Source organism: Eumetopias jubatus, unplaced genomic scaffold (assembly GCF_037043125.1).
Source record: "Eumetopias jubatus isolate StellerSeaLion01/CBP00866 unplaced genomic scaffold, mEumJub1_p1.0 scaffold_1, whole genome shotgun sequence".
Classification (NCBI taxonomy): Eukaryota; Metazoa; Chordata; class Mammalia; order Carnivora; family Otariidae; genus Eumetopias; species Eumetopias jubatus.
The window spans coordinates 146,280,602-146,304,222 of NW_028274807.1; the positions used below are offsets into that span (position 1 = coordinate 146,280,602).

A 23,621-nucleotide genomic window follows, 5' to 3' on the forward strand; every position below is an offset into this window, starting at 1 on the left:
TCCAGGTTGTTGCATGTGTCAGTAGTTCCTTTTTATTGATGAATGGTATTCCATGTTATCAGTTGTACAACAGTTTATTTGTTGAAAGACACCCAGGTCATTTCCAGTTTTGACAGTTATGGATAGGGCTGCTATAAACATTGATGTGCAGGTTTTTGTGTGAATGAAAGTCTTCATTTCTCTGGGATAAGTTCCTAAGATCTAGGGTTAGGTAAAGAGTATACTTACCACCAAATCACAGTTTCTCTGGGATATATGCTCAGGGGTACAGTTTGCTGGGTAATCACATGTTTAGTGTTTCCCCCCCCGCCCCCGCAGAAACTGCTACACTATTTTCCAGAGTGTCTGTACCATTTTGTATCCTACCAGCAATGTATGAGTGGTCTAGTTTCTTTCCATCCTCGGTAGAAATTGGTGGTGTCACTATTTTGTATTTTTGCCATTCTGATAAGCGTGTAGTGATATCTCATTATGGTTTTAATTTGTGTTTCCCTAATTGCTAATCACATTGAACATGTTTTCATGTGCTTATTTGCCAGCTGCACATCTTCTTTGATATAATGTCTCTGTGCTTTTGGTGTCAAGTCTACTTTTTTATCTAGATCCTGAAGACTTTATCCCATTCGCCTCCCCCCAGTTTTATAGTTTCATTTTTCATATTAAACATTTAAGTCCGTGGTCCATTTTAAGTTAGTATTTTGTATAAAGTGTTAGATTTGGGTGGAGGCTTACTTTATCCTCTGTTCTTTGGGTAGCCAGTTGCTCCAGCATCGTTTGTTGAAAAGGCTGACTTTCCTCCATTGGATTGCCTTTGCACCTTTGTCAGAAATCAGTAGGCCATACTTCTGTAGAGCTATTTTTGGATTCTCTGTTCCATTGATTGATATGTCTATCTCTTTGGCAGTGCCATACGGTTTTGATTACATTATCTATGTAATAAGTGTTGAAATCAGGTAAAATAATTTGAACCCCCCCCCCTTTTTTTTTTTACAGAACTGTTTTGGCTATTCTAATTCTTTTGCCTTTCCACATAAATTTTATTTTTTTTTTTTAAAGATTTTATTAGAGATAGTGTATGTGAGAGAGAGAGATCACAGCTGGGGGGAGGGGTCGAGGGAGAAGCAGACTCCCTGCTGAGCAGGAGCCCAACGGGACTCGATCCCAGGACCCTGGGATCATGACCTGAGCAGAAAGCAGATGCCCAACTGACTGAGCCACCCAGGTGCTCTCCACATAAATTTTAGAATAATCTTGTTGATAGCTACAAAAATTTTTGCTGGGATTTTGGTAGGAATTGCATTAAACTGGGCTATCAGATTGGGGAAAATGGACATCTTTACTATGTTTTTCTGTCTATGCACATAGTATATCTCTTGTTTTGTATTTGTTTATAAGATGGTCAGTCAGGACTGGCCACCAAAGGAGACAGAGGAGAGGCTCAGGAAAATAAAGTTTATTATATTCACAGGTCCTAGGGACAGGCGTGGCATGCCACACAGAGCCATATGGAAAAATACTACAGTGATTAGGAGGCAGAAGATGGCAGCAAGGGGAATGCTTAAAGCCATGGCCTTTATTGGGGTTTCCGCAGGAAAGGCAAAGGAAGGGTGAACAGTTTAGGATTGGGTTGTTTGAATAACTTCAGCAGGGTTTGGACTATAGGGATAGTCTCTAGTTGGGTGGTAACTGGCCCTGGGATGATGAAGGCAGAAGAATAGTGCCTCCTGGGGTGTATGGGCCAGATAGAGGAGTGTCAGGGTCTGGATTCGCAAGTTTGCCTATCAAAGACATAGTTAATCTGAGCCTTAGCTGTCTCTAAGAATTGGCTAGCCTTGGGAGGGTCAGTCTCTCCCCAGTCAGAAAGGCCATAATTATAGAAAATACAACACACACACAGTCATCTCTCCATTTATTAAGATCTTCTTTGATTTCTTTTAAACAATATTGTGTAGTTTTAGCATATAGATCCTATACATGTTTTGTTAGACTTATACTTAAGTATTTAATATTTGCAGTGATTGTAAAGGGCATTTTTAATTTAAGTTTCTATGTATTCATTACTTCTATGAAGAAATACAGTTAGGTTTTGAATGCTGATGTTTTATCCTGTCACCTTGCCAGACCCGCTTATAAGTTATAATAGTTTGTTTCTGTAGATTCTTTGGTATTTTCTGTGAAGACAATCATGTCATCTGCAAATAATCTTCTATTTCATATTGGGTGGGTTGTGATAGTTTGTGTTTTCTAAGGGGTTGGTCCATTTCGTCTAAGTTGCCAAATTTATATGTGTAGAGTTAGGTCCTTTTGATGTCTGCTCATTTTCTGCCTACTTGGTTTATCAATTATTGAGAGAAGTGTATTGAAGTCTGCAACTATAATTGAGGGTTTGTTTCTTTTTATAACTTTGTCAGTTTTTGGTTCACATATTTTACAGCTGTTAATGATGCATGCACATTTATGATTGGTATATTTTATTGGTGGATTGACCCTTTTATTATGTAATTTTCTTTGCTCTGAAAGCTGTTATGTGATATTAATATATACATTCCTGTTTTGCTTTAATGCCATATGTATATATACATACATGCACATATACGTGAATACATGTATATATAAGCATATATACATGTATATGTATATACATTCATGTGTGTATACATACCTATTCATATATATACATGTATGTGTATGTACATGTATATACATTATATATTACTTTCAATCTGCCTATATCACTATCTTTGAGTTTCTTGTAGATAGCATAAAGTTGGGTCATATTTTTAAATGAACTCTGTCTTTTAATTGTTGTATTTAGACCATTTACATTTAATATAATCATGATATATTTGTTAAGTCTACCATTTTGTTTCTTCTTGCTGTTTTTCATTTTCTTTTTACTTTTATATGAGTTACTGAACATTTTTTATAATTTTGATTTTTTATAGTATTTTAGAGTTGTATTTGTATAGATTTTTACTGGTCCTAGATATTATATATATATGTATATATAAATAACATACATATGTATATAATTTTACATAACCTATCAGTTCAAGTGAAGTATAGAAAACTTACCTTCCTTTTCAACCTTTTAATTTCCCTAATTTTTATATAATTGTCTTAAATATGTCCTCTAAATTCATTTAGAACCAAATCAGACATTATTATAATATTTGCTTCCACCATCAAACATAGTTTAGGAAACCTAAAAGGAGAAGGAAAACCTGTTATATTTACCTATATTCTTCTCATGTTCTTGTTTCCTTCCTGTTAATTCTAAGGTTCTTTCCTTTATCATTTAGTTTCTCTTTGGAATACTTCCTTTAGCTGTTCTTTTGGAGTAGGAGTGCTGGTGACAAGTTTCTATGTTTGTAGTTTACAAAAAAAAAGTCTGAATGCTGTTAATTTCAGATGGTTCAGTGTAATGCTAGTGGATGATCAGTAAAGGTCAAGGAAAAGGAAGACTGTAGGAGAAGTGACCTGCTGCAAGGGCTAATGTGATCTATATGTTTCCCTTTCCTTCACACTCATTGTGTGTGAGGCAGTGAGTGGTGGGGGTTACACATCGGTATATCCATTCAGGGGAATACTACTCAGCAATAAAAAGAACAAATTATTGATATATGCTGCAACATGGGTAACTCTCAAATGCATTATGCTAAATGAACAGAGCAGACCAAAAAGAATACATAGGGTATTATCTCATTTACATAAACTATAGAAAAATGTGAATTAATGACAAAGTAAATCAATGGCTGTCTGGGGAAAGAATGAAAGGGAGTGAGATGGAGGTATTACCAAGGGAACTTGAAGTAACATGTGGAGGTGTTGTTATCTTGACTGTGGTGATTTCAAAGATGCATATGTATGTCAAATGTACCTAATTGTACACTTTAAATATATGCAGTTTATTCTGTATCAGTTATAACTTAATAAAGCTGTTTAAAAAAAATACCACATCAACAAGTGTTCCTCTAGTGTGTGGCTGTTGTGCAGCAACCCCACATGCAGGTCCAGCTTGTCTACTCTTGTTTACAGAGGGAGGCCCATGATCACATGCTTGGATGTTGTGGCATTGTCAAATGGCTCTGGAAGTTTTTAAATGTTTACTCTCAGTTTCTTTTCTTTTCTTTCGTTTTTCCTTAGTTCCTTCCTTCCTTCCTTTTTCAAGATTTTATTTATATTATTTGACAGAGAGCTCAAGCAGGGGGAAGTCACAGGGAGAGGGAGAGGGAGAAGCAGGCTCCTTGCTGAGTTAAGAGCCCGACGATGCAAGACTCAATCCCAGGACCCCGAGATCATGACCTGAGCTGAAGGCAGACACTTAACCAACTGAGCCACCCAGGCACCCTGTTATTCTCAGTTTTTATACTTAAATCTTTGTTGACAGTAAGAAACAGTTTTATCTGTTTTAGAGTAGTTCTGTTTTTCATTTTCTTTTTACTTTTGTATGAGTTACTGAACATTTTTGAATCACACTGTTTTAGAGCAGTGCTACCACACTATTTTATATACATTTTTTCCATCTCAGAATGGGGCCATTCTATATGTATCATTCTGAACCCATTTTATTCTACTTTATGGTCACACTGTGATTTGATTAACTTGCATTCTGGTGTATGAATTCTGGCAATGAGTGTATATATGTGATTTTCTTAGCATGACTCCCGGGAAATTAACTGGATCTGATAAAATAGCCTACTGAATTTCAAAGTGGATTATATTGAAACTTCGGTATAATATTTCCTACTCTCAAAATTTTAGAGGAATCATTTAAAAGTTTCATGCAGTGTAAGAATTTTCAAACTGGGGTGTGCTGGAGGATAGTAGGCTCTGGCATGGTAAAGTCTGTGCTCAGATCCTGGCTGTCTGAGTGACCTGGACAGAGACCTGCTGTTTGTCTTTCATCCTTCATTTCCTGTCTTTAGAGATGGAGCAACAGTTGCCTCATCAGATCAGCAATACAGTGAAAGTGTGTGGTAACTGACAAGTGATATATGTATGTGCCTTTCTTTCACTGGATATATTTTTACCTTCATCTGGGACAGTTACCATTTATTTATTTTTTTAAGGACTAAGACCCATATTTTGAAAATAATTTGGAAACTAGTCTTTAAAAACGGGCAAATTTTGTAGAGTGTCTTTTCTTTTACATATAGGTGAAAGAACTGAGAGATATATATGAACTAATATACCTTTTTTTCCTTTTCAGGCAATTACTATCTTAACTGAATTAATTAGGGAAAACTTCAGAAACAGCAAATTAAAACAGTGCCTCTTACCAACCCTTGGGGAGCTGATCTACCTTGTAGCCACCCAGGTGAGACCATCTGATTAACTCTATTTCTTTTTGACCTGTTCTGACAAATCCTGGCTGACAAGTGTTAATATCCTATAAAAGTTGTTTTGACTTTGCCCCTTAGAGCATACCTAAGGAACTTTGGGGAAAGTTTACCTCTGAAAGATTAAGTCTATCAGTGTCTGTCTGTCTGTCCCTCTCCTTGTCTGTCATGTTCCCTCTCTCTCCCATTGCCTCCTGGGAGGTATAGGAAATTCTCAAGCCATATTTAAAAACCAATTGACCAAAAGTCCCCTAAACTACTTTCTAGATTGCTACCATCTTTGACTCCTTCAAGAGGAGGCCATTGGTTCTTTGTGTATAAAAGCTTCCTTTCAGTTAAAAACACTACTTTGTGCAAATAGAGCTCTTAACATGGCCATGAGAGTTTGTGACTACAAAATTTGACTTTTTATTTCTTAAGTTAAATATTGAAGTGCTATTGAATTCAACAAAAAAATTAGTATTTCTTTTGTGTTTTTTCTGAATGTTATTGAATTGATAATGATAAATTACGTTATTCATTTGATATATTTATTATTCATTTTCTTTATTAGTTTCAGAGGTAGAATTTAGTGATTCATCAGTTGCGTATAACACCCAGTGATCATAACGTCAGGTGCCCTCCTTAATGCCCATCACCCAATTATACCCATCTCTCCACCCACCTCCCCTCCAGCAACCCTGTTTGTTTCCTAGGGTTCAACATCTCTTATGGTTTGCCTCCCTCTCAATTTTCATCTTATTTTATTTTTCCTTCCCTTCCTTTATGTTCATCTGTTTTGTTTCTTAAATTCCGTATATGAGTGAAAATATAAGGTTTTTATCTTTCTTTGACTGACTTATTTCTCACTTAATACCCTCCAGTTCCATCCATGTTGACGTAATGGTAGGTATTCATCCTTTCTGATGGCTGAGTAATATTCCATTGTATATGTATACCACATGTTCTTTATCCATTCATCTGTCAGTGGACATCTGGGCTCTTTCCATAGTTTGGCTGTTGTGGACATTGCTGCTATAAACACTGGTGATACTGAGTTTTAAAGAAGTACTGGTAAGTTGTAGTTGATTAGGAAGTTCTCTCACTGTATGATGTTTTGGGTCCTAGATCTTGCTCAAATGTTGTATAACCTGAATATCCTTAGGATCTAAGTTAAACTGACTTTCTACCATAATTGTTATAAAACATCGTTATTTAAAATCATTTAGCTCCATAATTAGTAGTGGTAGCTGGTACAGCAAATCTGTCCTCCTTATTCTTTTTTTTTTTTCATAAATGTTTTGGCTATTCTTGTTGGAATCAGCTTGTCCAGTTCTGCAAATCATTTAAAGAAATTGCATTGACTATGCAGATCAATTTGGGAAGTACTGTTACCTGGATAATTTTGAGTCTTCTGCATATTTGGAGTTGTACTGAACCCATGTGTCAGGAAAGTAGTGGTATGTTGATGCTCTTTTGTCTTCCAGTGCATAAAAATGGCACTTCCATATATTTCTATTTTTAGAAATACTTTCATTTAAGTTAGTTCATTCTATTCATAAAACTTTTGTACATCTATCTTTGGTTGAATTTGTTCTTAGGTGATTTTATATTTTGAAGAGATAACACATTCATGAAGCTAGAAAACTAGGAAGTCAAGAAAGGTATATGGGGGGGCGGCCTAGGTGGCTCAGTCGTTAAGCATCTGCCTTCGGCTCAGGTCATGATCTCAGAGTCCTGGGATCGAGCCCCACATCAGGCTCCCTGCTCAGGGGAGAGATTACTTCTCCCTCTCCCTCTGCTGTTCCCCCTGCTTGTGCTCTCTCTCTGACTCTCTCTGTCAAATAAATAAATAAAATCTTTTTTTTTATTTTTTTTATTTTTGTTTTTATTAAAGATTTTTATTTATCTGAGAGAGAGAGAGAGAGAGAGAGCACATGAGAGGGGGGAGGGTCAGAGGGAGAAGCAGACTCTCTGCTGAGCAGGGAGCCCGATGCGGGACTCGATCCTGGGACTCCAGGATCATGACCTGAGCTGAAGGCAGTCGCTTAACCAACTGAGCCACCCAGGCGCCCTAAATAAATAAAATCTTAAAAAAAAAAAAAAGTATATGGGTAAAGTGGCTTTCCTATTTTTGTTCCCTATAAGCCTCGTTCCCCAATCTAATCACATCCCTACTTGTATTAACAAAGTTACTTTTGTATGTATGAACAAACAGAAATGTAGATTCTTATTTTGATTCGTTTTTATGTACCAATTAGGACAACTTGCTCTTTTTCTCTTAATAGTTATACAGTCCTTAAAAAAATTTATTTAGGGGGCGCCTGGGTGGCTCAGTTGGTTAAGTGTCTGCCTTTGGCTCAGGTCATGATCCCAGGGTCCTGAGATCGAGTTCCGCATTGGGCTCCCTGCTCAGCGGGGAGCCTGCTTCTCCCTCTTCCTCCTCCCCCTGCTTGTGCGCTCGCTCTCTCTCTCTCTCTCTCAAATAAAATTCAAAAAATTTATTCAAAATTAAAATTCAAAAAATTTTATTCAAAATTCAAAAAATTCAAAAAAAATCAAAAAATTATTTGAGGGAGAGAGCATTAGCAGGGGGAGGAGCACAGGGAGAGGGACAAGCAGACCCCCCACTGAGCAGGGAGCCTGACGCAGGGCTCCATCCCACAGCCCTGAGATCATGACCTGAGCCGAAGGCAGATGCTTAATCAAATGAGCCACCCAGGCGCTCCAGTAGTTGTGCACTTTTAAGAATAGTCTATGGACTGACTGAGCCAACCAGGCGTAGCCTATGGAAATACATACACTGGAGTTATTTCTTAATTAATGAATATATTTCTTAATCAGTACTTAGGGCTCCATCCTCTCTCCCTCTCTCCCTTTTGTCTCTCCTCACCTGTGCCAAGTTTGGTGAAAGGCAGTTTTACTTTACCTTGAGTCTTTGGGGCCTTGACATCAGAGCTCAGACGGACCAAGTTTTGCAGGCCCTCAGAGTAAAAGCAAACTCAGTGCTCAGTTGAGCTCTCATGCTTGCAATTATCTAATTTTTGGTTTGGTTCTTTGTTTCCCTGTCACATCTCTGATACATTGTAAGAATGCCAGAATACAGGTGTTGCTTTTATTAGAGGAGGGGTCAGGTACCTAGTTTGCCATCTGATCGGGGATGAGAGTCTACTCATGTAAGTGGCAGGCAATCAACTGCACATGTTTAAGATTATAATTTGATCAACTTTGATATATGTATACACCTGTGAAACTATCACCACAGTTCAGATAATGAACATATCCATCACCTCTAAAAGTTTCTCCACACCCTTTGTAATCCCTCCCTCCTGTCCCTCTTCCTGCTCCCAGGCAACCGCTGATTTGCTTTCTGTCATATAGACTAGTTTGCATTTTCTAGAATTTTATAAATGGAATCATACAGAATCCTATTTCTATTTGCTTCAAAAAGTAGATCTAGAGAATCATTTTCTTTGGTACGTGTTTTAATTGGATATAAGCTAAGGCTATTTTAATAAAGGGATGATTCTGTGGCATTTGACTATAACTTAGGATAGCAAACTAGAAAAGGAAGTTATGTCCCTGGATCCATAAAAATCAATACCTTTTCATGAGATGAGGGCTTTTGTGGAATTGTCAGTGTGAATACACATGAACCTTAAAATCTCAGGTCAATGCTGATGTAGTGAGACTGACCTGAAGTGAGAGTGTATAATACAGAGACCTAAGCCCTGTCCTGTTGGCTTTCTGGGAGCAGCCCAAGGATGGAAGACCAGCGTAGATTCTGCAGAGGACATTAGGAGGCAATACATTTATGGTTTATGTATTTTTTTCTTTTATCAAGGATACCTCCCACGTTGAGCCCAGGTATTTCTATTTTGTCATTTTTTTTTTTTTTTTTTTTTTTGCCCAGCCATTAATTATCTTTCACCTGGACTGTTGTAAGAACTCTTAGTTGGTGTCCTTGCTTTATTCTTATGTCCATTACAGTCTATTTTCCAGACATTAGCCAGAGTGAGCCTGTTAAAAACACATGAGAGAGTACGGTGTCTTTCCTCAGAGCCCTCCAGTGCTGCTTGTCTTGCTTGTTGGCACCACCAAATCCCACCCTTTGCCCTGGCGGCCATTGTGGGCTGCCTTCCCAGTGTCTGTGTGACCTTAGCTCTCGCTGCTGTCCTGCTCTCTTCCTCTTCCCGCCACATTGACCTCCGCACAGCTCTTTGAACCCGTTATGCCATATTCCTGCCTCAACGCCTTTGCACTTACTGTTCCTCCTGCTTGCAGTGACTTCACACCCTCGCCCCACCAGATGTTTGTGTTTTCTCTGCTCAGACCCCTTCAGAGAGCCTTTTCCTGGCTCTCTGTAGTATGAGATGGAGCCACCCTGTCTACGGTCTTCCTCTAGCTCCTTAGCCTGCTCTGGTTTTCTTTATAGTAGTCCTCACCGTCTTGACTTACTTGTCTTATTGGCTCCTCCTCTACCTCTTCCTCTTCCTCCTTTCCCTTCTTCCTCCTCTTCTTCTTTACCCACTAAGCACTATTAAAGCAGGAAATTTGTCTTGCTCATGGCTGTGTGGCTCTTGTTTAGAAGAATTCCTGGCACTTCGCAGGTGCTTTTATAATGCACGACCTGCACCCCGACCAGCAGGAACAGGAGGGAAGTGAGCAAGGAGGCAGGGCTGGAGAGGCTGGCCAGGGCATGTGCAGGAAGGATTCCTTACCTGAGTCGGATGTCTTCGTCTTGACCCTGTGAGCAAGGGGAAGTCATGAAGGCTTTACAGAAGGGAATTGACGTCATCTGGCTTAAATACCAAAAAGATGACTCTGGCTTAAAGGTGGAGAATAGATTGGAGAACGATAAGAAAATATTCTGAACCTAAATGCGAGTAAGCAAAATAGGAGCAAAGTTAGGAGTGAGAAGAGGGTGTTTCAGAAAAGAGAAAGTCAGTAGGGCTGAATGTAGTTTATGGGCCATGAAGGAGGACTGAAAAGCGCCTGCTGGACTGAGTGACATGGAAGTCACCGGAAACTCAGCAAGAGCTGTTTTAGGTACTTATTTACTTTACTTTGAGCGAGGAAGTCAGAAGAAGGCCTCCTGGGAAAGGCAATGTGAGATGAGAATGGTTGTGAAAAGTTGTAGGGGGTGGTGCTGGGGGCTGCAGGCGGCCCTGTTTGGAAGGTAGAGACAGTTAGCCTGTTCTAGCAGAAATGGAAAGGACCCGGTGGACAGAACTTGGACAGTTTAGGAGCAGTATGGGAAAGTCCATAACCTAATGACCCTGAAGGAGGCAAGATGCCAATGGGTTCCTGAGCCCACATGGAAGAGTGGTGGATCCTCTCCTGGTATAACCACCGGGTGTAAGTAGCAGACGGCTTCAGGTGTAGGAACCACTGGGAGCTCCTTTCTCACTACCCCGGTGATCTCTGAGGAGGAGGAAAGCAGGTGCAGTGGTGGGAGGATCCCAGGTGTGAAGTCGTCCTTTCGAAGAAGGAATTGGTCAGAGAGGCACGAACGGGAGGCTGCAGAGTGATATTGAAGGTCCCTGGGCTTTCAAAGCTTAAGTCATTCACGGACTCTCTGTGTTCTGGGGTCTGCCCTCTATGAGCCCAGCTGCCTGAGTGCAGACCTGAAGAAGACAAGCCACTGGCTCCCTCCAGGGTCGGTTTCCCCAGAGAGGGGAAAAGGGCATGTTGGAGGGTGAGGTGTTCAGGCTTTTGGCAGGAGTGATTGAATGGTAGAGCATGGCATCTAAGTGGCCGGGAGGGAGGGTAGGTGATACATTACAGAAAGATTGTGGTAGATGGGACGCCTGGGTGGCTTAGTCGTTATGCGTCTGCCTTCGGCTCAGGTCATGATCCCGGGGTCCTGGGATCGAGCCCCGCATCGGGCTCCCTGCTCAGCGGGGAGCCTGCTTCTCCCTCTCCCACTCCCCCTGCTTGTGTTCCTGCTCTTGCTTTCTCTCTCTCTGTCAAATAAATAAATAAAATCTTAAAAAAAAAAAAAAAAAAGCGTGGTAGATGTTTTGAATAAGTGAGCTGGAAAGGAGGAAAATTGTGTTTGGAAGTTAAATTGGGTGCTAAATTAGTGATTTTTTAAGCTGGAGCAGCAGCTTGGGATGATAATGTCTCGATTATGACTGAAATTTTTTAAAAAAGATTTTATGTATTTACTCAGAGAGTGCGTGTGCATGAGAGCATGGGGGAGCAGAGGGAGAAGCAGACTCCCTGCTGAGCAGGGAGCACGTGGGGCTCCATCCCAGGACCCCGAAATCATGACCTGAGCCGAAGGCAGATGCTTAACTGACTGAGCCACCCAAGCACCCTGGCTGTGTGGAATTTTGTGATTGAGGATTTGCGGGGGGGGGGGGGAATGAGGATATGGTTTTAATGGGTCGTAAGTCTCATCATAAGTGTAAAAAACATTTGGATCAGTAAGGTTCCAGTTCTAAAATTTGGAGAATCTTAAATATTTTCTCTAAACAGTGACTAATTTCTTTTGCTTTAAAGAGATTAATTTTTCCCACCTTTTTCTGTGGTACCTGATTTATATTTTGATTTTATTTGATACACTGCAGGAGGGTTTTAGTGGTTATTACCCTAATTTGGTTCTTCTGTGAGAGAATCATTGCCAATATCATTAAAATTAGTGGACCTGCTAATCACATTTGCTTGTTTTTTTTTTTTTTTTAACACATTGTCTTACTAGGTGACATACTCTCCTTTACTTGTACTTACGGGTCATCCTGAGTATTCCTCAGAGCTGTGTATTCTGTGCCTTCCAATCGTTTCAGATAATGTAATACCTTTTAGATAGGAATAACTGTATTATCATCTACAATTATCAATAGAGTAGTTTCTCTAACAACTGGATCATATTGTCATTTCTCACTTCTTTTCGTCTGGTTTCTGATGAAGGGGTCTGATGAATATCACATAGAATATGATGAGAAAGAGAAATACCTTGTATGTACAATGTAGTAAAAGACCCCCTAACCAGGTCAGAACTGTCAGGTAATCTGTAATACTTTAAATAGAATATTAAGAAGTTTAGATAGTTTATTAAGTTTATTAAGTTTATTCATATTAAGAATATTAGTCTGTATTTGAAACTGCCTTTTTCTTGAACGGGTTAATATCTTTTGTGCTGTTAGCTTCACTGCCTTTCCTTCCACTTCATTTTAGGAAGAAAAGAAGAACCCTAGAGAATGCTGGGCTGTCCCCTTGGCTGCGTACACGGTGCTAATGAGGTGCCTTCGGGAAGGGGTAAGGCTCCTTTGTTGTCCTCTGTAGACACCAGCAATTGTAATAACCCTTCAGGCACTGTGTGCGGATTGTAGCCTGCAGCGGTGAGGAGGCTGTCAACCAAGTATTGCTCCTGAATTTAAATAAATCCCGACAAGCCACCGTGAGCAAGTGACCTACAGCGGAGCACGTGTAAAAATGAACTAGCTTTCTCCTTCACTTTCAAAAATGTCTTGCCTTTTAAAAGATGATAGCAAGCACAAACAACATAAGTAGCTTTTTATTAACATAATCTTAATCCTCCCCTGCTTTTAAATTTATTGATACACCAGTTTCATAAGCAAAGTGTATGCAGGGAATTTTCTGTGAGCCTCAAAACCCCATGATTATCTTGTCAGGTTGCCATTTTGCAGTTCAGAAACAGGAAGCTCCCGCTAGTATCCATTGATTTTAATATTAAGTAGTATTTGTTATGTGATTTTTTTTTTTTTTTAAATTTATTCACCGTCCTTCTCGTGCGTTGTTAGTGGCTGAAAACCAGCTAGCCGGCCAACCAACCAACCAGTATATGTAGCTCCTGTGTGTTACTATGTAAAGGATTTAGTAGCTGACCTAAAAGGTTCACAATTTCTGTTTGCTTTAAACCATTTGACATTGTTTCACCCAAGGCAAAGCCATAGGCGGAAAACATTCCTTAAGGAATGAAAAAAAAATGTCACAATAAACATCTTCCTTTTGAGTTCATTACTTGCTGCGTTGTATGGAAATGGAATGATGTTGCAAGTGGAGAAGAGCTCTGTGAGATTTTACCCCTAGTGATCCAGAAGTGAAGTTTGAACACTCCTAGCCTGTAGGGTTGAATGCGTTGTCAGCCGTCGTTACAGGATATGAATAAAGCTGGTAAATTGTACTTTATCAATAATACAAGAATTAAGTCATGTTTATCTGTAGTCACAAGACATGCTTTAGTTTATCGTTCAAGGCCTCAAGCTAGGCACACTTGGGGGCACACAGGTGAAGAAGGTGAATATTCTCTTCACACACTGATCCCACCTCTTGCGGGAGATAAGATAAAAATACAAAGTGGAATATGTCAAGTGTATAAATGTGAAAGAACAAAATATGGGAACTTAAGGGAGAAAGGAGTCTTCTAGAAACTTTCTTAATAGTGTGAAGAAATTTTAAAAACTTTGTATTTTAATTTTTAAAAGTTAGATTAACGTGTAGTAAAAGATGATTAGTTCTAGTCCATGGGCTTAAAGCCTTTATTGAATATCTTCTCCCCACCCCTTCCTGTGTTTATCACTCTACATGTAATATGCAGAATAATGTCTGATATCCATGTATATTGTTATTAAATAATTATTGTTAATATTTATAATGACATTTTGTATTTTAGCAGCACACGTACCTTTCAATGTCTTGGTATGTATGACAGGTCTTGTGTATTTTTCATGAAGAGGGAGGGAAGTCCAGGACTCTCTAATTTGTGAAAATTTTGTTTTCTATCTGAAAAGCAGTTAGATATGTGCTTGGACAGCACATGCCCGTGTCCCTTGTTTTTCAAAAGTTCACGTTACACCACTTCACTTTTACGAAAGACCCACGTTAGCACTTGTTTTCTCTAATTGAAAGAAATGGAAAGAGGATTTCTGCTTCTATGAAAAAAAGCAAAAAGCAAAAATAGCATTCAGGGTTTGTTTTGCAATGAGTTGTTACACAGCAGGCCTCCCCTGGCCCCGCAAGGCAGGGAGAGCAGCCCCGCCATGGTCCTTCCTTTCCCCGGGACTACACTCAGCATCTCAGCATCAAGCCGCTATGGCTTTGAACCATGTCGTTGAGCACCTGTGCTTTGTCTTGATGTATTTTCTGCATCCGTTAACAAGATGTGTCCTAAGGTATCAGAGAAGCCTGAGAGAGGTTATTTTTGGGGTCTGGGAATGCTCAAAATCGTGTCTATTTATGTAATTGCTCTTCGCTTTATACCACTGGGGCTTAAGAAAGGTTTCACAGAAACATGGTACTTATGGATAGTGGGGGAAACCTGTACTCTAACATTGTCTCTATAAGACAGATAAATTAAGGGATGATTATATTCCCCCTAAAAAAGGGTTTCTGTTTTTATAAAAATATCTCAATTGTAGCAGTTCTTTAACATATAGGTCTAATGTCTTTAGGACATAGTTGAAGGTAAATAATTTTTAAGCCTCTTATTTTCAACAATTAAAAACTTTTTTCCAGGTAGGAAAACTGTTTTCCCAGCACCTACTGGTATTTCTGAATGTAGGTTCTTTTTTGAAATTTATGTCATAAACAAAAGAGCATGTGAAATTTATGTGTATGCTTATATGTATGGTTAAAAGCACACACACAGAAAAAAGGCTGGTGGCTTAGAGAATTCCTCTCTGTCCCTCTTGGATTGCAGCTTACTTTTTCTTTCAAGGAGTAGCTCTTATTCTGACTTTGTGATAAACACTCCCAAGTTTTTCTTTATCATGTTTCCATCTTTGTATTGCTAGATATTTCTTTTCTGCCTTTCCTTTTCATTTTCCCTTTTCCCTTTTTGAGAGGGAGGGACAGAGGGAGATGGAGAGAGAGAATCTTAAGCAGGCTCTACACCCAGCCTGATGTGGGGCTCGATCTCACAACCCTGAGATCATGACCTGAGCTGAAATCAAGAGTTGGACGCTTAACCAACTGAGCTACCCAGGTGCCCCTGTATTGCTAGATATTTCATTGACTGGTTCTTAAGGCTAAACTTCATATAAATAAATGGCACTAAATCCTGTGGAGACTTAATTCTTTTGCTCTAATGTTAGGTCAAGATTGATACATGCTAATTGTGAAAACTGTTGTTCATTTATACTACTATGTAGTATGTTGGAATATGCCTCAGTATACACAGACACACATGTGTATCGGTTTATACTCCCACCAGTAGGGTATAGGAGTACACCTGAACCCACATCTTGAACGTTTGATATAGTCAGACTTTAAATTTTTGTCAGTTTCATGGGCATTAAATATTTTCTCATAATAGTTTTAATAATCGTTTTTGTGATTACTAATAGGATCACAATCCTTTTTATTTATCTCTCTCTTTTTTTTTTTTGGTTTTCCACTGCTTTGTAGGAATTCTGTATGCTGCCTCTCTTACTGCAAGCTTATTGTTATAAAATGTTTGCAATATTAGAAAAGGAAAGAAAACTCTAATGATGACCTTTATTTCCATCACTTAGTTTCAACAGTTTTTAACATTTTGCTCTCCTTGCTTTGTTGTGATATAGGTATATATAGTCATGTGTACATTCATTTATTACTCATTTATTCATTTCTTTATTTTCTGAACTGTTTGAAAAAATTGCAGATGTCATGGCACTCCACCCACTGGAATTTTTATGTATTCTGGATATTAATCTTCTGCTGTTTATATGTGTTACAGATATTTTATGATTTGTGGTTGTGCTTTTCATTTTCTTTTTTTTTTTTTTAAGATTTATTTATTTGAGAGAGAGAGAATGAGAGAGAGAGAGCACGAGAGGGAAGAGGGTCAGAGGGAGAAGCAGACTCCCCCCTGAGCAGGGAGCCCGATGTGGGACTCGATCCCGGGACTCCAGGATCATGACCTGAGCCGAAGGCAGTCTCTTAACCAACTGAGCCACCCAGGCGCCCTGTGCTTTTCATTTTCTTTACAGTGTTGATAAGCAGAAGTTCCTCATTTTAATGTAGCTGAATTTATCAGTCTCTTTCGTTATGATTTGTGCTTTTTGGGTCTTAAATGCTTCTCTACTTCATCATTAAGATGGTCTATTCCATTTTCTTCTAAAAGCTTTATTATTTTCCCTTTTTCTATTTAGAACTTTATTTGCAATTGTTTTGTGTGTGTGGTGCTATGTATGGGTAGTTTTATTTTTAAAAAGTAATAATGGGTATTCTGTTCTCCCAGTGCTATTTGATGAGAAGGTCACCCTCTCCCCACTGCTCTGCAGTGTCCGCTGTCATAGCAATGTCTCTTCCTGGGCTCTATTTGTTTCTGTTGGTCTATTATCTGTCTCTGTGCCATACTATCCAAATGAATATTTTCTTTTTTTTTTTTAAGATTTTATTTATTTATTTGAGAGAGAGAGAATGAGAGATAGCACGAGAGGGAAGAGGGTCAGAGGGTCAGAGGGAGAAGCAGACTCCCCGCTGAGCAGGGAGCCCGATGTGGGACTCGATCCCGGGACTCCAGGATCATGACCTGAGCCGAAGGCAGTCGCTTAACCAACTGAGCCACCCAGGCGCCCCCAAATGAATATTTTCTATTATTTAATAATTTTTAAGTATCTGGGGAGTTTTCCCCTACTAACGTAATCTTTTTTTTAAGATTTTATTTATTAGAGAGCACGAGAAGTGAGGAGAGGGAGAGGGAGAAGCAGACCCCTGCTGAGCAGGGAACCTGATGTGTGGGACTCAGTCCCAGGACCCTGGGATCATGACCTGAGCCAAAGGCAGATGGCCAACTGACTGAGCCACACAGGTGCCCTAATGTAATCTTTTTCACGAGTTTCTTAGCTATTTTTGTTCCTTTCACTTGTATATAGTTTTTACATTCACCTCTTCAGTTGCACCTGTTGGGATGTTAAGAATACATCTGTAAATTTGAGGAGAGTTAGTGGATATTAGTAGAAAATGGAAGGCCTACTCAATGAGAAGACTAATAATAGAATTACACATTTGATTTAAAAAAACTGAATTAAGGTAACTGAAGTTCCTTTGAATTCTTAATGACATTCAGCTCACCTATTTAATTTATTGCTTACGTTAACTCTCTCAGATGTAGGTCTCATTCTTTACAGCTAACATTTATGACAGCCATATTATGTCCTAGCTGGGTACAGGAAAGGTAAAGATGAATTAAGACACTGCCTTGCCTTCATTGTTTTAGGAAAAAGAAATGTTTTTGTCCTTAGTTCTGTGTGCCAGCCTTTTATTGTTGTTTTTGTAGCTTCATTTGCTTTGGTTTCTTTGTGTAGTCACTAAGACATTTCAGGCTATTGATTGTTCTCTCACTCTAGTGTTAGCTGTATCTCACGCGTTTTGACATGTTAGTATTTCCAATGTTGCTATTTCATTGATAGTCCCTAGTCCTCCTTTTAAATTTGTCCTTGATCCAGGTTGTTTATGGATGATTAAAACTTTTTCAGGTGGGTGTGATTTTATTGCCTCTTTTTTTTCTTTGTTAAAATAACGAAGTTGCATTACCTTATCGTCAAGAATGTGGTTTGTCCTACTTCTCTTCGGATGTAAAAAAAAAAAAAAAAAATTGTGGTAAAATACATGTAACATAAAACTTAACCCCTTTAACCACTAAGTATATAGTTCTGTGGTATTGAGTACATTTACATTGCTGTGCTATTTCTTTTGTTTTAAATGTAGTGAGATGTTCTTTTGCCTCACTGAATTTTTTTCTGCATCAAAACTTCGTAATGTGTCTTGTTGAATATGGGCCATTGATTATGGACCCGGTGAAAACCAGCTTTTACCCCTTTTCTTTCTTTCTCTAATTTCTGCTTTGGGAAGAAAGCAGTACAAAAATTTTACTTCATTTTAATTTGATATGTAGGCTTCTTAGAAGCCAAATTTAGTTTTAAAATATATATTTTGGGGCGCCTGGGTGGCTCAGCTGTAAAGCGTCTGCCTTCGGCTCAGGTCATGATCCCAGGGTCCTGGGATCGAGCCCTGCATTGGGCTCCCTGCTCAGTGGGAAGCCTGCTTCTCCCTCTCCCACTCCCCCTGCTTGTGTTCCCTCTCTGTGTCTCTCTCTGTCAAATAAATAAATATATATATTTTTTGTTAATTATGCATAGAAAATTGGCTTTGCTATGAGATATTTATAAGTGTTATAAGAATAAAGCATTTTCTAGTCAAATACATTGAGACACTGGATTAAACAAGGTTGAACAGTTTTTTTTTTTTTTTTTTTTTTTTTAGTACTTTTCAGAGCTTGTAATTTGACTCTACTTGGGGGGATAGTGTGTGCAATATTTTCAAAGTAATTTACCCGCAGACCCACCTTACCTTATGTCATGTTGTGGGATGCACTTTGGGAGAGGAAGCTATGGACTGACACTGAGACTGTCAGGAGTTTGTTAAGATAGTTTTGAGTAGGTTTTCTCTTTTTTAAAGTTACCTAAGATATTATGACTATGTTTCCTAAACAATCAACCTACTTTCTGAACATGATTTGTGTAACTTTAACAATGGTGATAGAGATGTGAATTAGATGTTTTTGTCCTTGTTACAGATGTCAGTGCTTAGGTGGAGAGAGGGGAAATATTTAGAGAGTAAGAGACATAGGGTGGACCACAAAAACAATAGGAAGATCTGGTATGACTCTTGAAAAAGGAGTATGGCAGTATGGAAGGAAAGGTATTCATGATAGTGACCGACTTTAGAATTGGGGCTGGCATTTCAGAGACCTTGAACTGGGAGCCGGAAGATGTGGTTTTCAATCTCACATGTGCTACTCTTTAGTGGTTTGATGTTGGTCAAGGTCTGGGCACCCCACCTGGTGGTATTTCTTATATAGGAGGGTACTTGTTTTTTTTTTTGGGGGGGGGTGGGTACTTGTTCTTGATGATCTTCCATGAGCTTCTGACTTGGGCCCCCTCTGAGTCTGACAAATTTCCCTTCCATTGCTTTGATCTTCATGTTTGCATACAGTAGCAAGGAGTAGTTCCCTCCTTGAGGTCATTGCTGTACTGATCTCAGGAATATTTGGCAATGAATTTACGTGATGTATGTTTTATATGTGCATGGAATAAGGGAGGGTGAGAAAGGTGACCTTTCTCTGAGGTGTTTATTTTTATCAGGTATGTAGCAGTCTATTCTACAACACAAAAAGTTGGAAATAGCTTCTAGACAATTTCCACATATTTGGAGGAAAAGATTAATTTGTATATTTCTATCTGATCAACCACATGTTTTTTGATAGCCTGTGTAACAGTCTGCATATAATTATAGGAGCTGAAATGACATGGCATAGGTTGTAGTTAAAAATATGAGGTTCAAAAAAAATAAACTGTTGGCTTTATTATTTTATTTCTGAATAATAGCTCATTCAATAATTTTGAAGTAACAAAATTATTTTAAGAGGAAATTTCATTTTTTAACTAGAGCTTTCTCTCTCTCTCTCTCTCTCTCTCTTTTAAAGAAAGCTAGTGGTAAAATTGTTTGTGTTTAATTAGAAAAGACTGGGCTTGAATTAGAATGAAGTGCCAGAGATGTTAGCCATTATACATATTATCTTTGAAATGTTTTAGACAACCAGGGTTCCTAAAACAGAGAAATGAGTTAAAATTCTTGGTTTTTGATAAAAGTTAAAATGTACAGTTATATTTTCTGATTTGTTATTGTAACAGTTTAAGTTTCATCTTCTAATAAAGAAATGTGTGTGCCTCAACATCAGGTTCTTTTTCGGTACTCACTGCTCTGTTGGCATTTCTGCAGTGAGACTGGGCAACATGTATGTGGAATAGAAATGATCCAGTGTTTTCTTTATTACTATCCATGATTTTTTTTACTACTTTATTGATGGTATATGACAAGGTTAGTGCTCTCCAAGCCCCTCCCTTTCTTTGGGGTTTCTGGGACGGAAACTGTGTAGAGGTCAGGAGATTCTCAGTGTGTTGGGGGATGAGTTGGGGCAAGGACTCCCCAGCAGCTGGGGGCCTCTCTTTCCTCTTGCTCTCACTGGGGCTGGTGGTCCAGGGGGCTTTTACTCCTTGGAGGCCATGTGGACCATAAAGTCTATCACCTGGTTGCTGTAGCCAAATTCATTGTCATACCAGGAAATGAGCTTGACGAAGTGGTCATTGAGAGCAATGTCAGCCCCACATTGAATGTTGAAGACTGGGTGTCTCTGTTACAGTTGCAGGAGTCAACCTGGTCCTCAGTTAGCCCAGGATACTCTTGAGGGGTCCCTCCCATGCCTGCTTTACTGCCTTCTTGTTATCATTGTATTTGGCAGCTTTCTCCGGGGTGGCAGGTCATATCCATGACTGATATGTTGGAGGTGGGGACATGGAAGGTCATGTTAGTGAGCTTCTTATTCAGCCCAGAGATGATCTTGCCTATGTGGTTCTGGCAGTGCCGATAGAAGCAGGGATGATGTCCTGGGCAGCCCCTTGGCCATCACACCAGAGCTTCCCAAAGGGGCTGTCCAAGGTCTTCTGGGTGGTGGTGATGGCATGGAGTCATGAGTCATGAGTCTCTCCATGATGCCAAAGTTGTGATGGATGATCTTGGCTAGGGGGGCAAAGGAGTTGGTGGTGCAGGAAGCATTGCTGGCAATCTTTAGGGAGTTGTCATACTTCTCCTGGTTCATGCCCATCACAAACATGGGGGCATCAGCAGAAGGGGGAGAGATGATGACCCTCTTGGCCCCACCTTTCAAGTGAGCTGAGGTGGTGCCTTATCCTTATCCATGGTGGTGAAGATCCCTTTGGACTCCACAACATACTTAGCACCAGCATCACCCCATTTGATATTGGCAGGATCTCTCTCGCTCCTGGAAGATGGAGATGGGCTTTCCATTGACAAGTTTCCTGTTCTCAGCCTTGACTGTGCGGTTGAATTTGCCATGGGTGGAATCATACTGGAACATGTAGACCATGTAGCTGAGGTCAATGAAAGGGTCATTGATGACAACAGTATCTATTTTGCCAGAGTTAATAGCAGCCCTGGTGACCAGGCACCCAGTACAGCCAAATCACTTCATTCTCACTGTCACCATTGTGTTTCAGGGGTGTGGATGGCACTGCATCAGAAGATGCAGCCATCTGTCAAATGGGGAGGAGCAGAGAGCCACTATCCACAATGTTTTGAATGCTGTTCAGTAAGATGAAGTAAGGATGGAGTTACCTAATGTGTTTTGAAGTGAACCTTTGATAATGGCATGAGGAAGTGATCCTGAGTTAGTACAAAGTGAGATAGACCAGCTTCCAGAGAGTTGGTGTAGGGTAAGAAGCACAAAGCATGGCATTTTCCATGCAAGGGTGAGGTTGCATCTCCTCTCCTCCTGTGGCAGGTAACTTGACAGGGGAGGCTTCAGAGTTTGGCTTTGCTGAGTTCAGTGTGTGAGAACTGGTGAAATATCAATTGTAATACCTTTCAAGGATTTACATTGGGTGTAAATTTTCATTTTCGTTTGACTTATTTTTATCCCATTACATGGTTTGCACTGTTAACAAATCCTGTAGCTCTTCTGTTTCTTACTCATTTAATACCTGTCCTTATAGTTTTTCTATTTATCTTTTTATTATTTTTAGCTTATGGTATTATTGTTAGAGGAAATGGTGTATGTATGATTTCAATCCTTTAGAATTTGTTGAGACTTCTTTCATGATTCAGTATGTGTATACTTGGGAAAAAAAATGAATTCTGCCATTTTGGATAATATGTTTTTTTCTTGTCCATAGGTCAAGCTTGTTAATCTGATAGATAGGGATATAAATCTTCTGTATCTATGCTGATTGCTTCTTTTATTTTATTAGCTACTGAGATAGGTTTGAAATGCTTTCTTTGGTACAATTGCAATTTTGTTGTATTTTGCCTTTATGTATTTTGAATATTAGTTATTAGATATATGAAAAATTTAGATTATATTTCCCTTGGCTTATTGAAATTTTTATCATTATTTTGTTACTTAAAAATTCACCAGTATGGGGTGCCTGGCAGAGCATGCGACTCTTGATCTTGGGGTCATGAGCTTTGAGTCCCACGTGGGGTGTAGAGATTACTTATTAATAAATAAAACTTAAAAAAAATAACCAGTAATGGTTTTTGTCCAAAGCCTATCCTGTCTTATACTAATTTAGTTATACCATCAATTGCTCGGTTAGATATGACTGGTATATCTTTTACCATTCTCTTGTTTTTAGCCTTTCTGGTTGAAGAACTTTATTTATTTATTTATTTATTTGGATGTATCTCTTCATACTGTATTTAAAAAAATTTCTGCTTTACAGTTTTTCTTTAGTATTTAGTCCATTTACATTTATTGTAATTGTTGGTATAGTTGTATTTATAGCTGCTATCTTATTTTGTGCTTTTTTGTTTATTCTGTTTTGTGTTTTTTTTCATGTCTTTTTGGTTTGTTCTTTTAAATAATTCCTTTTATTCTTTTAGTAATTATTCTCTTGTTTTTGAAATCTATTATGTCTGTGAACACAATTGTAGGTTGACAGTATTTTTAACAATTAAAGATATTGTTTTAGTGTCTTTTGATTGAACTTGTTGCTGTTAAGAAATTAGCTGTTAGAACAACTGTGGCTCTTTTGAAAGAGATACTCTAAATCAAGTGAGGACCTACTTATGCTTTTAGCGTTTGGACTTCCCCTCCTGCAGTATCCTCTCCTAACACACACCGTCAACCCCCAGCTCAGATCAGTGAGGGGTCAGGGAGATGGGAGAGTTACTTTTTGATCATCTCTATTATACTTGACTGTAGTCACAGGAAGCTCTAGCTTTAACTGGGGCTGGGTCTTCATCTAACTTCCAATTTGTGTGGGCCCTCACCTTGCCTCTCATTCCTCTTGTTCATCTTGTCAGACAAATGCTCTCAGCGTAAACATCAGCTTGAGAGCTCTGGGTACCTCTCAGAGTTCTTGCCTATACAGTCACTGGCCTAAGCATTTGGTACTAGTTCATTGATGCTTTTAAGGAGGTTTATTTTCTTATTTTTTAGCGAGCATTTTTAGTTGCTTTTAGAGGGAGAGAGTTGTCCAGGTATCTATTGTAAGAAATAGAAATCCTATTCTCTTGATTGAATGGGTTAATGAAACAGAAAACCAAACAAAATAAACTCCAGGTACCTTGAAGTCTTTAGAAGAAAGAGCATGGTTTTACTAAATCAACAAATGTGAAAATAATTAATGTCAGTATTTTAGGTGTTAATTTTGGTACTCTTTTTTGGAAAAGTCGGCACGTAGACTAACATTGGCAGCAAAACTTTTTGTTAAGACTACCCACAATACATTAGAATTGCTTAACATTATTAAAAAATAGTACAGCTCT

General features: G+C 38.9%; 1 protein-coding gene across 2 annotated transcripts in view; it reads left to right on the forward strand.

The window, feature by feature from the left end:
* Positions 1-23,621, forward strand: part of ULK4 (unc-51 like kinase 4) — a 616,362-nt gene that overhangs the window by 76,703 nt on the left and 516,038 nt on the right. For both annotated transcript variants that reach the window (XM_028107191.2, XM_028107192.2), the window contains exons 18-19: positions 5,213-5,320; positions 12,504-12,584. In XM_028107191.2, the coding sequence (XP_027962992.2) occupies positions 5,213-5,320; positions 12,504-12,584 (189 nt within the window). The remainder of the gene's footprint in view (positions 1-5,212; positions 5,321-12,503; positions 12,585-23,621) is intronic.